Genomic DNA, 16,217 nt, shown 5'->3' with positions numbered 1-16,217 from the left:
CACCAATCTTTCCTAAATTTATAGCAAATACTTCAAGTGAATTTAAAGGAATTCTAACTTTCAGTAGAGTTTTCATTTGTGAAAATACTCATTATGTTGGAGATGTACGAACAGCAGATTTTTCTTCAACATCAGAGAATCCAAAGTCTGTTTTTTTTGTCATTTGTCATACATTAGAGAAACTGTTAGTCAAAGAGCATTAGTTAGAACTGTCCAAAGTTTCCAAAGTTCAGAATATCCCCCCCAAAATCTTTTGTTCTAATAAAAAACATCAGGAAAATATACAAATGCCCAGAATTTGGATAGCCACCACATTTCCAGCATAACTGAAAAAATTGTCAAACTTGTCCTCAAAAAGGACTCTGTCATTTTGTACAACTTCTGTAAAGCTTTTACATTGAAATTTGGCATTGGAAAGATCATAGAATGTGGTTGTGATCTAGTCTGTATGACTCCATTCAAAAAATGTTTTATAGATTATGCTTTCAACTGGTGTTCTTGAATCAAGCCTTCCTGGCTTGAAGTTCACAGCCGCTTTGAAAGAAAAATTAATGTAATACCAAAAGGAACATGGACTGGTGACTGGTATTTTGCCATTGTGAATTTTGTAATATTTGTTATCATATTTATTGCATTATATTTTTCTTCACTTTTATTCCTTGTTTGCTTAGAAGCTTAACAGTGGAATATACTGGAAATCTAAATTCGGGTGATACCTTCGAAGCTTTGCTGTTTTAAGTCCTAATGGCGCAGCTCAGTCTCGTAACTTCACCTCAAATTGACTTCAGAGGTGTGAGCTGGGTCTGTGCACCCTTTTGTCCTTTAGAATTTAAACTGTCCCACTGCTGTAACGGAGGGGCTCTGCCTTGTGTTCTCCCTCAGACTGCGTAAGCGCCTGTCGATGTCCGAATCCTCGCACACAGAGAGTGACTCCAGCCCACCCCTGACCGTGCGCCGGCGCTGCTCGGGGCTCCTGGACATGCCCCGCTTCGCCATCTCTGCTGAGGACGAGGGAGCCGTGCTCAAAAGGCCTCAGTCAGAGGGGATGCTGCTGTCGGCCGTGCAGTCACCGGTGCCCATCCCAGAGCAGCCCGTGGAGCACGAGCTGCAGCTGGAGGGCGATGCTGGGCCCACCACCCCCTGCATGGCTGTCAGCAGCACCACGGCGCTGACAGGTTGGTACCCTGCGTGATGTGTTAGCTTACAGGTGCTAAGTGCACGAAACTGGATGTAGGTGTTGGGTGAAATGCAGGTCTCGTGCTATGGCACGCTTGGCAGCCCTGCCTGTGGCAGAGGCTTGGAGCTGCATGATCTTTGAGGTCTCTTCCAACCCAAGCCATTCTATCCCAGTATAGTTTCATTGCTGTGCTTCCCTTTAATATAACATCAGTCTAATCTCTTCAAAATTACATCTTTTATTTTAGTCCTTCACTTAAAGATCTTCCCGTGCTGAGACCCATATAATCAGTGCCTGCTTAAAATGATGTGGTGCATGAGTCAGAGCAGATGACTGCTGAGTTGGGGCTGCAGAAATATGGGTGTTTGGCCATACTGAAAGATCCTCACTTCCTATGATTATTTATCTGAACGTTTTGAGTAGAGGCTTGAACTAACAATAGCACAAGAGGTAATGACTTTAAGTTGCCCTAGGGGAGATTCTGGTTGGATTTTAGGAACAATTTCTTCTCATAAAGAGCAGTAATGCACTGGCACAGGCTACCCAGAGAGGTGATAGGATCACTGTTCCTGAAGGTGTTAGAGACCTGTGGAGATGTGGTACTGAGGGACGTAGCATGGTGGGATGGGTTGGGGTCGGACTGGGTGATCTTAGAGGTCTTTTCCAACCTCAGTGATTCTGTGATTCTGTAATTCTGTGAAATTTGCTGGGGACGTGGGGTTTGCGTGCTACTTGCTGTCTCAGCCAAATACACCTAAATTTAATCAAGTTGCAGTCTTAAAAAATGCATCTTGCATAGGTAAAGTGGTGTTAGAAATCGGTATGGGACTTCTCTGAAGCTTTGTCTTTCCTGGAGCCGTATCCCAGTGCTGGGCTGAACAGAACTTTGGACAAACCAGTTGCTGGGAGAGGCTAAGAGCAAGCAGGCAAAGAGGTTGTGGATAGGTTGTAAAGGGAGGGGTGACTGAGCATGGAGTCAGCGTGGCAGCAGGATTAGGCAAGGACAAGCTGAGGGGCACTGGGAGGATGTGATGCTGGGTTGTTAGGAGGTGGAGAGACCTGAAAGCACATTTGCCTCCAGTCTGGAGTGAGGCCCAAGATTACCATTTGTCATTATCCCTCTTCTGCAATCCAGTCTGTTAAAATTACTCCAGAGTTGTCCCATTTGTCTCTACAGCTCATCCTCCCAGAAGAGACCATCACTTTCTCCATTAACTCATGTGAGAAGGTGTAGAGATGAATGAAGGAAGGAAGCCACCACGTACTTGAATGACGTTCTGAAACCCGTTGTGACTCCCATAGCGAAACCATGGGATAGGAACCTTAGCTTTCTAACTCTGGCTGTTAGATGTAGAACTGGCATTGAGTAGTCTTTGGGACTGCTGCTCCAAATTGTTATTTTCATGGTACTTTCTGCTTTACTTAGTATGCAGAGCAGCGGTGCCCACTTAAAGAGCAATGATCAATGTTTTGTTCTGTCCTCATTGTTCAAAATGTGCCCCTTAGGCTTTATTTATTGCACGCTGTTCAAAACTTGCTTTTGAAGACAGAATGATTAATTTCCCTTGTGAACTAGCAGTGATGCTCACCCCTTTAATTTCCGAGCACCTTGTAAATTCTAATTAATGTCTTTTCACAGTGCCCCTTGAAGTATCGGATGGGGAACTGAGGCACAGAGCTCATGTACACCCCCAGCATCTGCTGATGCTGCATGCCTAGGCTGATGTTCAAGATTATTTTGTGTTTTATATATAATTATAGAAGGTTAAGTAACTCGAGACTAAATTGCAGTGGTACGCAGAAGGGGGCAAATTAAGGTTGTCTTTCCAACCACATTTTTGCTTTCCCTGGCTTTAGTACCTTCGTATTCTTTTAAAGTGGCTTTTTTATGTGCAAGCTCCAATAAAACCTGGTTCTGCTATTACAGGCAGGTTTTAACTTAAGGATTGACGGTTCTTGCTGATTGTAAAAATGGAGCACTTTCCATAAACCTGTTTACATCTCTGAACAATTCCATCCAAATGGCTTGCTTGCAGAACTGCAGCACGGATTTAGGATTCGTGCAGCTCCGCCGCTGAGCAACGTGATTTCATTCGCAAGCTTTTCCAGCAGAATAGAAGCCTCTAATTTTCTGTGTTCAGAATAACACCATTTCTGTAAATAAAAATTCAAGCCCTGGGGTTTCTTCTTAGGAAAATTTACTCTTGGACTACATGTAAACATGACTTTGATTTAATGTATTTTGCCTGTAGGAGAATAGACCGTTAGGAATTCCCTGTGGTTCTAATCTGTTTTAATTTAAACTGTAGCTGGGAGCACTGCAGACTTCTCTGATCCACGCGCTCGCAGCAACAGCAACGAAGGCCCAGACTTCACCACTCCTAAAGCCATCAGCGACTTGGCAGTGCGGCGCGCACGGCACAGGTTGCTCTCCGGGGAATCGGGCGAGAAACGCGCCTCCAGACCAGTCAATAAAGTGATTAAATCAGCGTCCGCCACTGCCTTGTCTCTCATGATTCCCTCAGGTAAGAAGTGCCTCGGGCTGGGCGTTGTGAGAATCTGCCCGCACACTCAGCAGATCCGCAGGCGGGTCCTTCCCCTTGCGCTCTCCTGGAGCGGTGCCTTCGCTGGCAGGAGGGGAGCGATCCGACCCGTGCTGTTGGTGGCTGTTCACTGCTCCCTGGGACAGCAGTGCTGCTTTGCCACAAAGTACTGTGTGTGGTCTGAGCGCAGCTTCTGCACGCGGCAGCTTTCCACGAGCTGGTCCATCAGCAGCAGCTCCTGGAGCAGCAGAAGCTGGTTCCTGTGCAGCATGAAGTGTGTCGGTGTGGAACGGCTTTTAACCCTCAGGGTGTTATTCTTTATTCTGTGGGGGGACAGCCTGCTCGGGAACTGTGTGCCACTGTGTGCCTGTGCCTTGTGCGTGCCTCAAGGGAGTTTCAGTGATTCACATAACTGAGCATTCAAGAATTTGGTGGTGTAAATAAGTCACAGTGTAAGCTGGTGTTGCTGTCCTGGCTCTGTCTCCACATGGAGCCATGCCTTGATGATTCCTAACGCCAGGCACCAACTTCTGGTGGAGGCAGCACTCCAACAGACCACTCTGACAGCCCTCTCCCCCTGTAAGGACTTTATCCCTCTTTCTGGAGGATAAGGCCTTGCTGCATTCCCAGGGCAGTATCTGCCTTAGATTAGGAGGCTGGGCTCCAGTGGGCCCGCTGTGCCAAAGCAGCAGAGCCTGCTGGCAGAGCAGTGCCTGCCCATCTTGCTGGGAGCTGGAGACAGATACAGAAATGCTTCTGGGCACCTCGTGGTGGTGCACATTTCATTCCTTATGGGCTGAGCACTGGTTGCTTTCTGATCCAGAAACTCACGAAAATCTCTAAGATATGTGTTTAATCTCCCAGCAAAAGTCCTTCCAAAGCTGTGCTCATCTGCCAGATAAAGACTGTGCTGGGTAATTCAGCAGGTGTTTCTTAGTGAGTTTGGGATTACCCTTTACAGCTGCATTTAATAATCCTACCATTTGGGATTTTTTTTTTACTGATATTGACCAGCTTCGCTCTGAAGTGAGAACTCTGTATTTGCTTTGTATTTTCGGAAGAGGATGTTGTTGTACAGCCAGGTGCTTTAGCCTGGCTAAGCCACTTAAGTGGCACATTTAGGCAGCTGAGCCACATAAGTGAGAATTCAACTCGTCAGCTGTGTGGGAAATGTACTCTGACATATACCTGTGATGTTGTTTTCTAGTAGCAAAGTCCTGCAATGACTGCTTTGTAGAGCTAAGTATTTTTGCCCCTAAGAATTTAAAACACTACTAGAAATTACCTGCACATAGTCAGGTCATATTGTCATATTCAAAACTGATTTTTCTTTTAAAATTGCTGATTTTGACTGAGCGCAGCACCAATGTGTTATTTGCACCAAAATCTAGAAACGATCTGATCTCTTTGGGAAGGGGGGGGTAATAAATCATACCCTTGGGCTAGAGTATTCCAGCACTGCATCTAAAGTCATTAACTATGACAGGTTGTAAATCCAGGAAACAGGAAAATTAAATGCTGTGACCCAGCTGTAATTGTAGGCAAGCACACTACACGTTACTAAACGTGCTGTCTGGAAACTTCACTGGGTTTTGTATTTTGAAACAGGAATTAGTTGAGGTCGCAGGAAAAAATATCACCAGCTCTAAGAGCATTGGGAGAGGTGATTTCCTAGCTGTTCTCTAACAAGAATTTTCTCTCTTTTGGAGGCCTGCTTTCCTAATTTTTGCACACCTTTGTGTCATCACTGTAGATCACCACACGTGTTCCCCATTGGCTAGTCCAATGTCACCTCATTCTCTATCCTCAAACCCATCTTCGAGGGACTCCTCACCCAGCCGCGACTTTTCTCCTGCTATCGCAAACCTGAAACCACCAATCATCATCCATCGGGCTGGAAAGAAATACGGTTTCACTCTGCGTGCCATTCGCGTCTATATGGGTGACAGTGATATCTACACTGTGCATCACATGGTCTGGGTATGTCTCTGCTTTTCTAAGGAGTGCCCTTGGGTCCGGAAATGTAGGTAGCTGGGAGCGTGGGATTTAGCTTTATGAATTTCATTTTGCCACCCTGTTTTCTTTCTCCTTCCGTGGACCCAAAGTTATCATTTGTTGGGTGGGGGAAACCTTTATGACTGTAGCAGGTTTCAAGCCCGTCACAGAACCATAGCAACCTTTCTTCTTTCTTTCTTCCCTGGTTACATGTATTCACTTCCTTTCACTTGTAGCACATACTTTGAAGCATGTTTTTATGTACATACTGTCTTTCTCTTTAGTGAGGTTGTTGCACGAGGGTGAGTTACGGCTAATTTGGTCAGACTTGCGTTAGCAATTGTAGCCTGCTTTGGATCAGCTCACTCTGCTGGGATTTTCCAAGCAGTCACTTGGAATTGATTACAAGCCTTGAAGCATCACTGCTGCTATGCTGACTGCCGAGGGATTTAGCTCTTGGCGTAGCTGCATGCTATGCTAAAAGGTCTGGTTTCCATGTCTGTATTTATTTCTCCCCGTTACTGCTGGTGCTTGATCTCTGTTCCTCTTTTGTTAACGTGTATGACTTCTAGGAATGTCCTGTTCCCTGACATGGGGTGATTTGACTTTTGCAGTTAGAACAGAGAAAGGGTAAAGGTGGTTCGTCCTTTTTCCTTGTGTCTGCTCATTAGACAATCCAGGCTTCATGTATTTTGGTCATCGTTTAACACTCATTCTTAGCTAGCAAAATAATCTGAAGCTGTGTTTTTCCCTTGCTCCTCTTGGCTGTCCTGGGAAAATGCTGAATTTACCAAGATTCTGATACTGTTTTGCTGCTAGAGGGAGAGTTGCAGAATTCTTGAGCATGAATGTCACCTCACTGTAAAGGAGGTTTGCCTTTTTGAACTGTGATGGGGAAAGGCAATGAGCTGGATGGGTCAGTAAAGGGTGGAAAGTGGAAAAAGACACTCTGTTTGGGATTAAATGTAATACAGGCAGCCTAAACACATGGCAGAGTCCTATTTAAAAGTCTGTCAGCCTTGCATTCCAGCATGTATGTGGTAGAATGAGAACGAAATTGAAAGTCTTGCCTGGAAATCAAGAGTATCTAGTTAACATTCCTGAGTGCTGAAAAGTTTGGGAAGAGTATTGACTCTCTTGCTTTGGCAGGAGCTGGTTTCTTGACCAGGTTAACCATCCTGGCTGTCAGTCTTGGATCAGGAGAGACTGTTGGGAAGCTGGGAGGAATGGCAGAGTGGGCCGTGCCAGTCAGTGGTTCCCTTTACCCTCCATTGAAGCGGCTAATGCGAAGGATGAGCTGGGTTGGCGTTGCGTTAGATGGGCCAGCAGCTTTGTACGTTCCTCTTGAAGCAATCATCCCCTTCTCATTGCCAGCACGTGGAGGAAGGTGGTCCAGCGAACGAAGCAGGGCTGCGTGAAGGGGACCTGATAACCCACGTCAACGGGGAGCCGGTCCATGGGCTGGTGCACACTGAAGTGGTGGAGCTGATCCTGAAGGTAGGGACTCGGCGCTGTTAGGTAGTGGAAAATAAACAAGCTGCCTCGTATTTTGCATATTACCTAAAGCACTGCAGATAGCTAATTGGCATTGTCTGAAATACAAGCGTGTACACCGCACCTGGCCTTTGTTTTGCAAAAACTCCTTGCTGAAGCTTGATCCCTAAATCTCCAAAATTGACTGTGCATCGCTTAAGCTGAACTCAGGTATTCTCTTTGACATTAAGAACCTGTCAAATGTGTCTGATGGCGCTGGGGACAAAGGTTAATAAGATTCAAGTGTACCTTTCCTCAACACTTCATGAAAGAAGTATCTTAAAAAAATCCCAGTTTACTTTTATTTTTTTTCTGCCTTTAGGCTGTGCTAATGTTATTAGCTCTTAATACTGCTTTCTCAAGGATTATTCCCAGTGGTATTTAAAAGCAGCTTTGTAATGGTTGGTCTTAAAATTATCCACTTAAATGACTTGCTTTTTGATACCTCCTCTGGGCTGAATCCATTTATGGAAATAAAACCCAAAGTTTTGGACTGTTCCGAGAGACAGAATTCTTTGGGAGGAGCAATCAGGATTTTTTTATTTTTAAGGGTGAGACAAACCATGCTTTGTGCTGCAGCTTCGGCATGATGGATGCCTGCTGTGCTCACACCTGCCTTCGGTCAGAGCACAGGGAATAGGATTGGTGGCAGAATATCACTTTGTTCAACTTCCCAAGGATAACAAGTATTAAGCAGTGGGAGAGGTCAGGTGCTGTGTTCCCTCTGCTCTGGGAAGCTTTACCAGCTCCCAGCTGGGATCTGAGCTAATCATTTGTGAAAGCCTGACTAAAGAGGGCCTCTCTCAGCAATTCCTTAATAAATGATAAGTGGAAATGCAAAGGGGGAAATGGAGTTTGACAACAATTACAAAATGGCAGGCAGTAATGAACTAACAGCCTACCTGCTTGGCCTGCAGATGTGCTTCATAAAGCTGTGTTTTCAGCTGTGTTCATGGCTTGTTTCTGACAGAGTGGAAACAAAGTGTCCATCTCCACTACGCCATTTGAGAACACATCCATCAAAGTTGGGCCAGCTCGAAAGGCCAGCTACAAATCCAAGATGGCACGTAGGAACAAGAAGAGCAAAACTAAGGATGGTCAGGAAAGGTTTGTTGTGTTGGCTCTCCTTTGGACGTAAAATCGACCAAAATTTGACAACAGTGGTAAAGAAATACTTAGGGCTTGTAAACAACTTTTAATATTTTCCACAGTAAGAAGAAGAGTTCTTTGCTGAGGAAGATCACCAAACAGGCATCACTGCTTCACACCAGCCGTAGTTTATCTTCACTGAACCGCTCTCTGTCCTCTGGGGAAAGTGTGCCTGGCTCTCCAACTCACAACCTGTCGCCCCGGTCACCCACACAGAGCTACAGATCCACTCCTGAGTCCGTACATTCAGGTAAAACAAAACAAAACAAAACACAAAACTCAGGGAAGAATTTTACATTGATAAATTTTTGAAGTAAAATCCTGCCCAGCAGCAGGTAGCAAGTCTGTTTCTAAAGTAAAATGGCAGCTGTGGTTTCCTCAAGAATGAATGTGTTCTCATTCGCTTAGTCATTTAAAAATGAAAATCCATACACTCTTTTAAGAATGCACTTGCTGAACTATAGCATCCTTTCACTTTGATGCAAACATGTATTGTAAGCTGCAGTGGTTTTGTAGCCGTTTGACACATTTTCTGTATTTTTTTGGGAAAAAAAGGAAATAAATTGGTGTTCATATTTTGAGCCTACTGACAGTGAAGAGATTTACATCACATGAATAGCACTGGAACATGTGGCTTATCTATTTAGAGGGTTTTTTTTTTTACAGAAAAACATTCTGATAGCATGATGTTTTTGGCTATATTCTGGTGTTGTGACAATGGTGTAAATTTTCATTCAGGAACCCTGGAATATTATCTCATAATATTACTGCACTGCTCGATAATAACATGACACTTTGTCTTGACTTCGCACATCTTACTTTCAGTAACTTCTTCGAATGATCAGATACATATTAATCTTTTGGTCTTGTTTTGTTGGTTTTTTTTTTTCTCTCTTAAGTTGGTGGCAATTCTTCCCAGAGCAGCTCTCCCAGTTCCAGTGTTCCCAATTCTCCAGCCAGCTCTGGGCACATCCGACCAAGTTCACTGCACGGACTGGCACCAAAGCTCCAAAGGCAGTACAGATCTCCAAGACGTAAGTCTGCAGGAAATATCCCTCTGTCACCACTGGCTCACACTCCATCACCAACCCCACAGTCCACATCACCGCAGCGCTCCCCATCTCCTTTACCAGGACACTCGATTGGCAGCTCCAGTATTATTCAGTCTTTTCCAGTAAAACTACACTCCTCTCCACCACTGGTGCGACAGATTTCTCGCCCCAAAAGTGCTGAGCCCCCTCGATCTCCTTTGCTGAAGAGAGTGCAGTCAGCTGAGAAATTAGCTGCCTCGCTGTCCTCTTCTGAGAAGAAGCTGACGTCCTCACGGAAGCACAGCTTGGATATCTCTCACTCTGAGTTCAAGAAGGAGATGCTGCAGAGGGATCCGAGTCTACAGAGCTTACAGGAATCTGTGAATGAAACAACAGGTGGCAAACTCGGGCTAGCAGAAAAAGGCATGTTGCAGAAGCCGGGTTCCCGAAAGTTGGGTGCAATCCGACAGGACAGAGTGGAGAGAAGGGAGTCTCTGCAGAAGCAGGAGGCCATAAGAGAAGTAGATTCTTCTGAAGATGAAACAGACGATGGTTCGGAGGATAGTCAGGATGGAAGAAGATTGGACAAGCCCCCAGAGAGCGGAGACCAAGGTTCAGATTCTTACAACGGGGATAATAAGTTTTCCTCTAAATTGGAAAGCAAGGATAGTATGGAAGATGATGCCTTCCTACCTGAAGATCCAAAAGGTACAGAAGATTTGCAGAAAGGAAGCAGTCAACAAACCAAGGCTGTTTCTGAGCTGCTGCAAGTTGGTGTGCACCCTTCCCCATCAGAGGTCCTCCCACGAACCTCTCCAGAAAACGTAGCTGGTTCAGAAAAGCCACTCCTAAGGCCAGAAACCACTTCAAAGGAGCATAAATTGGTAGAAAACAAAACCCTTGAGCATTTTGGTCCAAAAGGCAAATCTTCTGAAGCAGTCAGAGATCTTGGGGGAACTACCGGTACTCAAAAACCAGTGGACTGCACGGAAAGTATGAAGTGCCCACCTGTCAAACTCCCTGAGCTTGTACAGGATGAATCTGCAGGGGTCTCGTGTGGTAAATTTGACCTGAAGGACCCCTTGCTGTCAGAAATCAGTCAGAAAACCCAAGATCCCAAACCTCTGCTAGCACTTTCATCTTGTTGCACAGCAAGTGTGAGCTCTCCTTGCTCGGTAAGCCCTGCGGATTGTGGTGAGAAGGACCACAAGGGCACACTTCTATCTGCAGAACAAGACAGCACCTCATTTCAGCATCCTGCAAGTGAAACATCTGAAAGAAGTCCCAGCTCATCCCAGGCAGAGAGCGCTCCATCTGCCAGCAAAGCGAGCCAGGGCATGGCAGCAGGCACCGTGAGCTCCACGCTGCTCGTCCCCTGCGCTGTCGAGAGGGCACTCTCTGTGTCTCAGCTGGTGCCGTTGGCACAGAGCGTTTTGGGCCCCTTAAAGCTCAGTATGGCTGGTTCTGGAGAGATGGAAAAGAGAAAGGATTTCCCCCATTTGGGTGCCTCGTGTAAAGAAGAGAGAGATGGGAAGCAAAAAAAGCAGGAAGCTTCACAAGCAGGAGTGTGCCAGGAGGCCACACCAGCCAGCGCCGATGGTTTGACCACGAGGAGTGCATCCTGCACAGAGTCACTGAGCTCAGCTAAACCTTGGGAGGCAGCGTGTCCTGGGGTGGCCAAAAAAGAGGCAGTTTCCTGCAGCACTAAAGCATCGGAAGCACTGGCAGGTAGCAGCAAAGTGGCCCCAGCAAAGGAGCTGCCGCTTGCTCTGGGACAGGCAGCTCTGAGAGCCTCTCCTGTGCCAGATGGCAGCAGCAGGCCCTGCAGAGAAGGGACTGTCACACCGGCGAGGGGCAGAGAGGTTGGAAGTCAGCTAAAAACACAAGACTTTCCCCTGTCACATGATGGTGCTGTAAAGAAAACATAGCAGCATCCCCGGTACACATGGACTGGAGCGTTCTGCATTCAAAATAGAGACTGCATGTTTGAATTTTGTAATATACACTAATATAAAATAGAACTTGTGTACATCTATTTTTGGGAGGGTTTTTTTCATACTGTTTTTTGTGTTTTTTCATCCTTGCTATTCTATTTTTGTACACAGTAATGCTTGCTGTTTGAGGTCTCTTTAGAACAGGGTATCGTTAAAGCAGGGCTAAAGAAACAGTTTGCTGGTTTTCCCCTCCTGCCCTTTCGTTTTGCCTTGTTGTGCTCTTCCTTCCGATTCTGCCTTGGAGTCCCCAAAATTCTGAACCCAAAAAAGGCAGTTTACTTCAAAAATCTCCTGCTTTTCAGTTTTCCCATTCAAATTCCATTGACGTTCCCAGGTACTGAATTTTTTTCTTCAGATTTACAGTCTGGTTTTCTTGAACAAGGAGAAGAAAATACAATCTGTCCATGAGTTACTCTGGAGCAAGAAATCCTGTTCTCCAGAGCAAGAGCTCTGTCACTGTGTGCATACATTCACCCTTAAAGGATATGGAGGCAATGGATGGAGGAGCTGGACAGAGAGTTAGCTCTATCTTCTCTTTAAACCAAATGAAAGTGTTTTATTCTTTTTTTTTATTTCCCCCCGATGGAATTATCAGAGAGAAATCTGTAAGCTGCTTTGGAAGGGAGGTGTTTTTATTTATCCTTTGCAGGACACATGGCAACTTCTCCTTGTTTTTAACGTTTTAAGGACGTTTCATTGTTTTTTTGTTTTCTGCCTTCAATTTGTACCTTGCCCTGCCTCGGAAGAGGGACCCCAGGACAGGGCTGCCTCACTGGCTGATTTTAAAGTAGGGAAATTTGTAGACCAGTATGTTTTGGGCAAAGGTATCACGATGATAAATGAGCTTTCAAGACTTTTCCTTCTCTTGATGAGTCTCCACAGGTTGGGATTTAAGGTGTGCCTTGCCATTTCTGAACTGGGGCATAGGAAATTTGCAGAGTTTTTCAAATCTGCCCATTTTAGAAAGAAAGAAACTACAAAGGAGGTCGGACTCCTTGAGTTCTGTGGACGAGCTGCAAGCAGACTTCAAGACACATGTTCTGATTTCAGCTTTGATAGCTGGATCATTTCCACTCGGTTCCATTAAACATCACTCTTGGCCCTTAGGTTTAGGCATTGCTTTGCTTTAAGCGTGACTGACTCTGGATAACAGTGCTCTTTGCTGAGGATTAGATCCATAATTATACACCAGTAATGTGGACGTCGACACCTCCAGCACTGTGAGCCATTTCCTCATCCAATTCAAGGTTACTGTCACTGAACACTCCCGTCATTTGTCCCAGATTGTGCTCAGCTTTTACCCCAGTCGTGTCTGAGTGTATGTGCAGATCTAGCACCCTGCTCACTGGCTTTCTCTGTTAGAAGTTGAATGACTGCAGCAGTATTTCAAGCTGAAGCCGGCACCTCGCGGTCTGACTTCATCGTGCACTGCCTTCTTCTTTGTCTTGGCCTTTTCTGAGCTTGAAGTTTTGATTCACTTTCCCTACATGTAAATATGTTTTTATATGGGAATGTGTTTTCTCCATCTCTTTCAACTTGATTTCAGCCCAATCCACAAAACTCTGAAATCTCGCCCTGCTTCTTTCTGCATAACCGTATTTTTCCCATCATATATGAAATTTTGGCTGCTTGGATTTCATTTCTGGACCAACTTTTGGTTTGGTTTGAGTTTTGTTGTGTTTTTTTTTAAACATTTTAAATGAGTGTTTACTCTGTGTGTCTGTGTGAACATGTATGGTGTTGTTAATACACTAGCCAAAGCCTCAGAGCTCCCACGTAACACGTGAATAAATCTTGCTGTGACAGTATTGAGAGCAGGGCCTGTTCTATCTGTTGGCTCTTTTTGCTGGAGGTGGTGGGCTGCTCGCGTGCTCTTGGTCACCGATTACAAGGGAAAGGCAAACTATTGCAACCAGGGAGCTCTGACTCGGGTCGTTCCGAGCACCCAGCCCAGGCCCTGAGCTGGCGTAGCTCAAATGGGCAAAAAAGCAGATGAAAAATGCGTCTGCTGGGCTGTGTCAGCCTGAGCAGCTCTGAAGTGGCCGTGGCAGGCCCTGGCTGTGCTTGCTGCTGTCTTTATTCCACAGCTGCAGTGCCTGATGGCACAGTTACCCTTAGGCATCTGAAAAGGAGTGGGCCGCTTTGGTGTCACGGCTTTTGCTGCTTTAGCCCAAACCAGCCGAAGAGGAGGTGAGGGGTGCGTGTAGCCGCCTTGTTTGAGGCTGTGGTACGGAGTGATCGATGCGATGGAGAAGCCACAGCCATCCTGGTGACAGCCGGGTCCCTGCTCCCTGCCCACCCTGCGGCTCCCCTCGGTGCAGCGTTGGTCCGGTTTACATCGAGGCACCTTAGCACAAAAGTTTGGGCAAAAAAGATACTTCCTCTGAAACTGTGATGGAAAAGTAAGCGGAGACAGCAAGATTTATTGCTTGCTACTTGTTTAAATACCTTCTCAGACTGCAAAATTCCCGTGCTGCAGAGGGAAGGAGAGGCGCAGTGCCCTGAGATGCGCAGCAGCAGGGGGTTGGCCAGGAGGGAGGCGGCAGTGTGAGCGCTGTGTGAGCGCTGTGTGAGCGCTGTGTGAGCGCTGTGTGAGCGCTGTGTGCTGTCCGAGCCCTGCGGGCAGCCACGAGACCCGACGTTTCCTGGTTAATTTTCCCATTTGTTTGGTGGGTTTGGGCGTTTCCTGCCTTGCTGACTGTGGGGTTGCAGCGCAGGAGCTGCTCCCCATCGGCACGTCAGTGTTACTCTTCCCTTTGTCTCTGACTGTTGCAAGCTAAGAGGAATGGATGGTATTTATTGTAAATATTAGACGTTAGCATTGTCACGGCCACTCCTGGGTCTGAATGTTGGAGGCCTTTGGCTGCTCGTATCGCTGCGGGACAGAGTGGGATGACCGTGGTTTGGCTGCCACACTTTTGCATTAAGGTGTGATTTGAAGTATTTTATCCTTTTGTTCCGTAGAGGGGAAGATAAAGCCTTTCTCTGGTTTTCTCTTGCTGGCCTTGAAGGATAATGCTGTACTTCTGGTGGGAGGTTGGACAGCAGTGTGCGTTGTGTCGGTACCATATCAGGTGGCCGTGGGAGCACCCCAGGTGGGCCCCGCCGCGCCGCCTCGTTCAGCACTTAGATAAGAGGAAGTGTGGAATCTCTGTGTTCTTAGAAACTTGAACAATTGCCACATAATAGCGGTGCAATAATTTTTATCCATGTTGTACCTGCATGTCGATGTTCAAATCCTCCTCCAAAATAAATTTTTTTTTTTTACATAAATTCAAAGCTGCGTTGCTCTCTTTATTTCCTCCCCCTGCAGAGCTGTGTGTGCCGTGGCACAGGGCTTACGTTGAGTCGGGCCGTGTTGGGCTGAGTTGGCTTGACCCGATGGAGCCAAATGCTGTCAGTGAGGGCTGTGACAGCTGGCTGCCCCCAGTGCCACCTCTGGGGTGGTGAGGGTGGATGGGGACGGGGCTCAGGCACGTCCTGGAAACCCCCAGGGCTGCCCACAGCTGCCCCCACCTTCATCCCGTGCCGGCGGGCTTTGGATTTGAAACACTGATTAGGGCTGACCTCATATTCCAGAGCTTACTTCGCAGTCGCTAATGAAGGATTAAGAATGTTAAGCTAATTAGCAATCAGCCAACGAGGGCTCAGTCGGTTCTCAGCGTGGTGCGCTGTCAATGAAGCGGTCACCTGGTGGTGGGCACGAACCGCTCCCAGGGGCCTGGTGACACTGCTGGGGTGACAGAGCTCGCTGCTGCCACGTGGAGCCGGGACTGTAAAGGAAGTAGGAATGTGGTATTTTCCACCTGAATTTCTCTGGATCAGCTCCACCCCAGTGCCCGTATTGCCCTGAGGCTGCGGTTGACGGGAAGCTGTGAGCTGGGGCTGCCCTCGGGATTTGGTGCTCGCTGCATCTCGCGCTTTACTTTGTGCTGCTGTGCTGTGCTCGCAGCCTGGGCAGCCACGATGGGCTGCTCTGAGCTGGCAAAGGGATAAAACTGTGTGAAAGGTAGAGATAATGGGCTCAGATCCACCCTGCTGCCATCAGCCCTGGTGACAGCCCCGTTGTCACATCTCTCTGCTCATTAATCCCTGAGCTGCGTCTGTCAGCAGCTGCCCTGAGCCTTCTCCTGCTGAGCTCAGCCGTGGGACATCCCCACTGCTGGTGGGGGTTTGGAGTCTGCTCTGGGGTCTGATTGTTCCTAGGGATGTCAGTAGGACCAGGCCCTGAACCACAGCCCTGCCTCCGCTCTCACTGTGAGATAGGTGTGGATATGATGGGTGCTGGCATCCATCCTTACTCTTCTATCAGCCTAGTGTAGGAAAGAGCCACTCACTAGGGGAACATCACCTGGTGAGGAGCACCCCGTGCTCCAGAAGCACCAACCTTCTCCTTTGGGGAAAAGCCCCTGGATGCTTTCTGGGCCCTGTGCATTTTTTCAGCAGCTGCAAGAGGGTCCCATCCAAAGCCAACATCCGCCGGGCCAGGAGGAGGACGAGGAGGAGGAGGAGGAGGAGGTTGATCCTCAGCTGCCGGCTCACTCCAGACGCTGACTCTCTTTCTCCACGTCCCCTCCCATTCCCACTGGCAGCGGTGAGGCCGTGCTTCCTGCCGGAAAATATTCGGGATGTGGGCAGAGGGCTTCGCCCTGCGGGGGTGGGGGGTCCCATATGCACCCCGTTGTATGGGTATGGGTGGGTTTGGGGTGACGGCAGTCGGAGCCTTTGGGGCGAAGGCGCTGCACAGCCCCGTGGGCTTTGAGTGCCCACAGCCCCCGTGGGGGATCTGGCTCTG

The 16,217-nt window shown here is 47.3% G+C and overlaps 1 protein-coding gene across 16 annotated transcripts in view; it reads left to right on the top strand.

Annotated features, from left to right (window-relative positions):
• Window positions 1-14,695, top strand: part of MAST2 (microtubule associated serine/threonine kinase 2) — a 163,811-nt gene extending 149,116 nt beyond the window's left edge. For all 16 annotated transcript variants that reach the window (XM_052667031.1, XM_052667029.1, XM_052667030.1 and 13 more), the window contains 7 exons: window positions 883-1,175; window positions 3,487-3,702; window positions 5,474-5,700; window positions 7,090-7,212; window positions 8,219-8,355; window positions 8,460-8,647; window positions 9,297-14,695. In XM_052667031.1, the coding sequence (XP_052522991.1) occupies window positions 883-1,175; window positions 3,487-3,702; window positions 5,474-5,700; window positions 7,090-7,212; window positions 8,219-8,355; window positions 8,460-8,647; window positions 9,297-11,356 (3,244 nt within the window). In that variant the 3' untranslated portion in view covers window positions 11,357-14,695. The remainder of the gene's footprint in view (window positions 1-882; window positions 1,176-3,486; window positions 3,703-5,473; window positions 5,701-7,089; window positions 7,213-8,218; window positions 8,356-8,459; window positions 8,648-9,296) is intronic.
• Window positions 14,696-16,217: the final 1,522 nt, after the last annotated feature.

The sequence above is a fragment of the Tympanuchus pallidicinctus genome, unplaced genomic scaffold, assembly GCF_026119805.1.
Source record: "Tympanuchus pallidicinctus isolate F22 unplaced genomic scaffold, pur_lepc_1.0 scaffold7, whole genome shotgun sequence".
In the NCBI taxonomy this organism is placed as follows: domain Eukaryota; kingdom Metazoa; phylum Chordata; class Aves; order Galliformes; family Phasianidae; genus Tympanuchus; species Tympanuchus pallidicinctus.
Note: the sequence above shows the minus strand (reverse complement) of the source record. Positions and strands in the feature narration are given on the sequence as shown.